The sequence below is a fragment of the Colias eurytheme genome, chromosome 1 (genome assembly GCF_061535395.1).
Source record: "Colias eurytheme isolate Ceu_HAF_F1 chromosome 1, ilColEury1 Martin Lab GWU primary, whole genome shotgun sequence".
NCBI lineage: Eukaryota > Metazoa > Arthropoda > Insecta > Lepidoptera > Pieridae > Colias > Colias eurytheme.
Genome location: NC_142980.1, coordinates 12,309,196 through 12,313,679, shown reverse-complemented (window position 1 = coordinate 12,313,679; position 4,484 = coordinate 12,309,196). Strand labels below are relative to the sequence as shown.

Sequence of the window (4,484 nt, the reverse complement as noted above, 5' to 3'; positions counted from 1 at the left end):
ATTAGAGAACGTTTTCCGTTACTCAAATTATTATACACAATTTCGTTAGGTTTGATGTTAACTACTGGTCCAATGTGTAGAACGGGCGTTGGAGCATTGGCGATAGGTATGTATTTGAAATTTTGAACGTTGGCCAGCACGCTTGCGAGCGCCTTGTCATGTCGGTAACATCAAAGGACACTTGTCGCGAGCTTGGCGCACCATCCACACATTGGCCGCGCGATCAAGAGTGCACATTTTCTTCTTGCGGCGAATTATAACACCTAGACACTAGAGTATAAGTCCCTGAATCCCTGATTCATTTTACGAAGTTTCAATCGGGAGGAAATTAGTCATGAAATTATTAAATTATTTCCTGCCGCTCAATTCCACCATCGCACAGCCCGCCATAGAAATCTTTACCATCCTCACCACCTGGATGGCTGGCGGAGCACCACAGTGCGTTTCACTCGCACTTTTCTCCCACGGACCTGTAAGCTCTGGAATAGCCTACCACCTGCTGTGTTTCCTAAGAGCTATGATTTGGAAAATTTTAAGAAAAAAACTTATCGATTCTTAAAAGGCCAATAAATTCCCGCCACCTCCCAATCCACGCATAGCTTCCGCCTTATACCATTTTAATTCCGTCTTCCCCTTTATCCTATTCTGGTAGGCAACAACCATAACCTCTGCTATGGTCTATGGGCGACGCAACCTGCTTACCACCAGGCAGTGCGTCCGCTCGTTTGCCTCCCTATATCATAAAAAAAAAAAAAAAAATTAGTCATGAAAATCTGTTATAGGCTCCGTGGCAAATCATTATCTAGATACCCGTAGTCGTGGCTGTATTAAGCCGCGTCCGTAAGTCGCGTCCGATAGTTTGTTTGCACCACAGAGCAAGTGATTGGTTTGCACTCTGTGGTTTGCACCTTTACGTATTCTGGTGTGCGACAGTGCCTATGCGAAGACAACCCCTTACCAATTACCCCTCCACATTTCCCTCAACACTAGAGTTATTTGCCGCTACTTATAATTAAAATATGCATAGTCACCTCACCTTTTTTTGATCAAGCCCACATCAAGCCATTTGATCGTATCGTATCTCCATAATACTTGTCTATGGCAAATACGTTCATTTTGATTGCTTGGTGTGTTCAATTTTGCATCTACGCATTAATCAATAATCATATTACAAGTATTACTTGCTCTGTGCATTAATCAATGATTCTGTATTGACGTTTGCGCAGCCGGCATCCAGCATCCTTTTAATACAATATTTTCTCCTACGACCTACGCTTTTCTCATTGCCTGTTGCGCTGTTTGCTGCGGTACGTGCTCTGGTAATATCATTTAGCTCAACTTGATCTGTGCATATCATCATGAGTGTCGTTTGTGAAGGAAACGTTTGCCGTTTAGTGTTTCCAATTGATCATTGGACTCAGGTGGGTTTAGTTTATTCTTATAATTTAAGAGCTATGCTGCAGTATCTTATAAAAAAGCTCAAACTCAAACATACTTAGTTTAATATTAACCGCTTCGGAAACAATGTTCGGAAAGCAGTTTCTAGAGCCAGCAACAAACTCTGTAGTTCTTCTTTTAAAATCATGTTTACATTTTAATTTTTCGTAATAGGTAATTATAATTATAATATGATAATACGCCAAAAAACTCTTCTGTGGTTCTGAATCGATAAAATTTCATGGAAAATTCCATCATTTATATCTTTATTGAATGCTCTCTGTCTGAACTAGTATATTTTTAATACAGGTTCTAAATTAAGTACCTACTACTTTTACAGGCATTTCTGTTTGTATATACTATGTATTTAATTATTTGCTTATTTTAATGCTACTGCTGAGCGCTAATCTCAATAAATATTGGACCTATTTAAAAAATTCATTCACCATTTGATAGGTTCCCTGAGACTATATAAATGCCACAAGCATAGCAAGTCTATACAATATGTAGCATACTTTATCTCCCCAATTTTCTTCAGGCCATCATGCAGGATGAATTGAAGTTTGCCGTTGTTTGTTCATCCAACATGAATCGTAGTATGGAGGCTCACGCCATCCTGAGCCGCAGAGGTTTTCAAGTTAAATCTTTTGGGACTGGCGACAAGGTAAAACTACCGGGTAGAGGGAACAAACCAAATTGCTATGAATTTGGCGTTTCTTATAAGGACATATATAATGACCTTCTTGAAAAAGATAAAGAATATTATGAGAAGAACTCTGTTTTGAATATGCTTCTGAGAAACAAGAATCTAAAACCCTGTCCAGAGAGATTCCAAGATTCTACTGATAGATTTGATATTATTATAACTTGCGAGAAACGGGTATTTGACCAGGTCGTCGAGTGGTTTGTCTTAAAGAAACCTGAACAAAACAAACCCGTCAATATCATAAATATTGATATTAAAGACAATCTCGAGGAAGCTACTTTGGGATCTTATCTCATCCTTGACCTTGCCACAAAACTAACTGAGAGCTCAGATTACAAAAAGGATCTACATCTTATTTTAAAGGCTTTTCAAAGGAAATGCAGGAAACATGTATCGAATTGTATCATGTTCTATTAGATGCACTGTCATGTCGTAAAGATCTTTTTAGTTGCTTTTCTCATATTTTTATTTATGTATAGTATACATTTTTATTTATCTATTCTAGTCTTGACTTATTTACTGTTTGATCTCAATAAGCCACATATATCAACTCTAAGAACATTTAACCATATAAACATAACCATACACTCACTCAGAATGAATGAAGTCATAAAGGTTTATGAACAACACATTTCAGAATTAAGTTGATTATTCTTTTCGAAAAATAAACTCGTAATTTAAACTCATAATTACTGATAAAAAAAAATTGAATTACAAATATTGTATAAGCACATCTATAAAAAATTATTTTCGCAAATATATTTTTTTTTTGTAAAACAAATATTTAAGTGTTCGTACAATGCAACAAAGTGCGGTCTTTGATTTTTGCCTTATGTTGTTACTCAGAAGCTTTTGGGTTGCTAAAACTTCCCCTAGCTTCCACTACACACTGAAACAAATTACAGACTTTTTATACCCTAATAAAAAATACACATAATGGATAGATGGACTTGAGTTTCTAAATTGAATTAGATTTTTTTTATTTGTCTTTCACATTCTGTTTGATTAATTTCCATTCCACATATTATTTTTCTTTATCCTTATGGATTTTAGTTTCAATTCAACTTCGCATTTTTGAGCATAAAACTAAAAATGTATGTAATATCATATTATGTTAACCATTATTGTAATACATAGTAGATTTAGTAATTAGTAAAATTAAGGTATTTAAGATTGTATTTCAATCAATTATTTAACGCAGAAGTTGCAATTGAGTTACATTCTATTTTAGATATAAGAGAGACATTTGTAAGTTTAACTGAATGTCTTAGGCGCGGGTCAAACACAAGCGGCGCGGGCGCGGGCGTGCCATAAGCGCACCTCTTCAATCTGTTTTGCACCACGTCCTTCTTCTACATTTTGTATGAAAGAACTTTGGAAAGGCGTTGAGGCGGCACGGCACGGTTGTGCCACGGTTGCGCCGCCTAAACGGGCGCGGGCGTGCCATAAGCACACCTCTTCACTGCCACGGTTGCGCCGCGTAGGCGTATATTCACATAAAAATGCTTCAATTACGTGAATTTTGCACCCGATGCGCGCCAATAGCGCACCCGATGCGCGCCCGCAGTGCGCCCGAGGCGCACCGCGCCGCTTGTATCTGTCCCGCGCCTTAGGATCTCAAAGTTAGACGTATCTTAGATTTAAGTGTAATATTGATTATAACCATATTACGGTCTTTCCATGGTTCTCTTGATCTCTTTCTTTATTGGGAATGGTTGGAAAAATATCCGCTATTAAATCTACTTCGCAAAAATGTTATGAATGTTTTTGTTGATGTTGATGTTAAACTAGTAGAAACTTAATATATATTTAATGAACTGTACTGAGTTTAACTTTGAGCTTTATACTTCAATTTTTTTTATTGAATCAATACTTTTTGGAGGCTATGTATACCTACTTGTCAGTATTATTTATTGGCCAATTTTTACAAGCTTTTAAAATAATATTACATTATTAATTTTTGTATACTTTAAAAAATTGTATTTTCATATATTACAATATTTTGGATGTGAGTAAGACTCGCTGATATCTGTATTTCTGATTATGTTAAATTATAAGACTGTAAAATTAAGATTGGTGTCAAAGAAAATAAATGTGATTAAAAATATATATTATTTTATTGATACATCCCTTATCGAAAATAGCTAAATTTTTATCTGTTATGTATTTGGCTTGGCTGGCATCTACCTCAAATAGATGAGTGGGTAGCGCAGCGCTTCTGATATTATTAATTTATTTTTTGACTGTTGTTTTGATTTTTGATTTTGTAAAAAAATGCAATTTTTTTTAAATAAAATTAAATGTATGTAAATCAAACAACCAGCTCGCGCGGGGGGGGCTC

General features: G+C 35.9%; 1 protein-coding gene across 1 annotated transcript; it reads left to right on the top strand.

Annotated features, from left to right (window-relative positions):
* The first annotated feature begins 1,099 nt into the window (after positions 1-1,099).
* On the top strand, positions 1,100-4,250 carry LOC149911300 (RNA polymerase II subunit A C-terminal domain phosphatase SSU72-like). Its single transcript, XM_090105066.1, has 2 exons — positions 1,100-1,421; positions 1,976-4,250. The coding sequence occupies exons 1-2, from the start codon at positions 1,359-1,361 to the stop codon at positions 2,558-2,560; spliced, it is 648 nt and encodes a 215-aa protein (XP_089961192.1). The 5' UTR covers positions 1,100-1,358; the 3' UTR covers positions 2,561-4,250.
* The last annotated feature ends 234 nt before the right edge of the window (positions 4,251-4,484 follow it).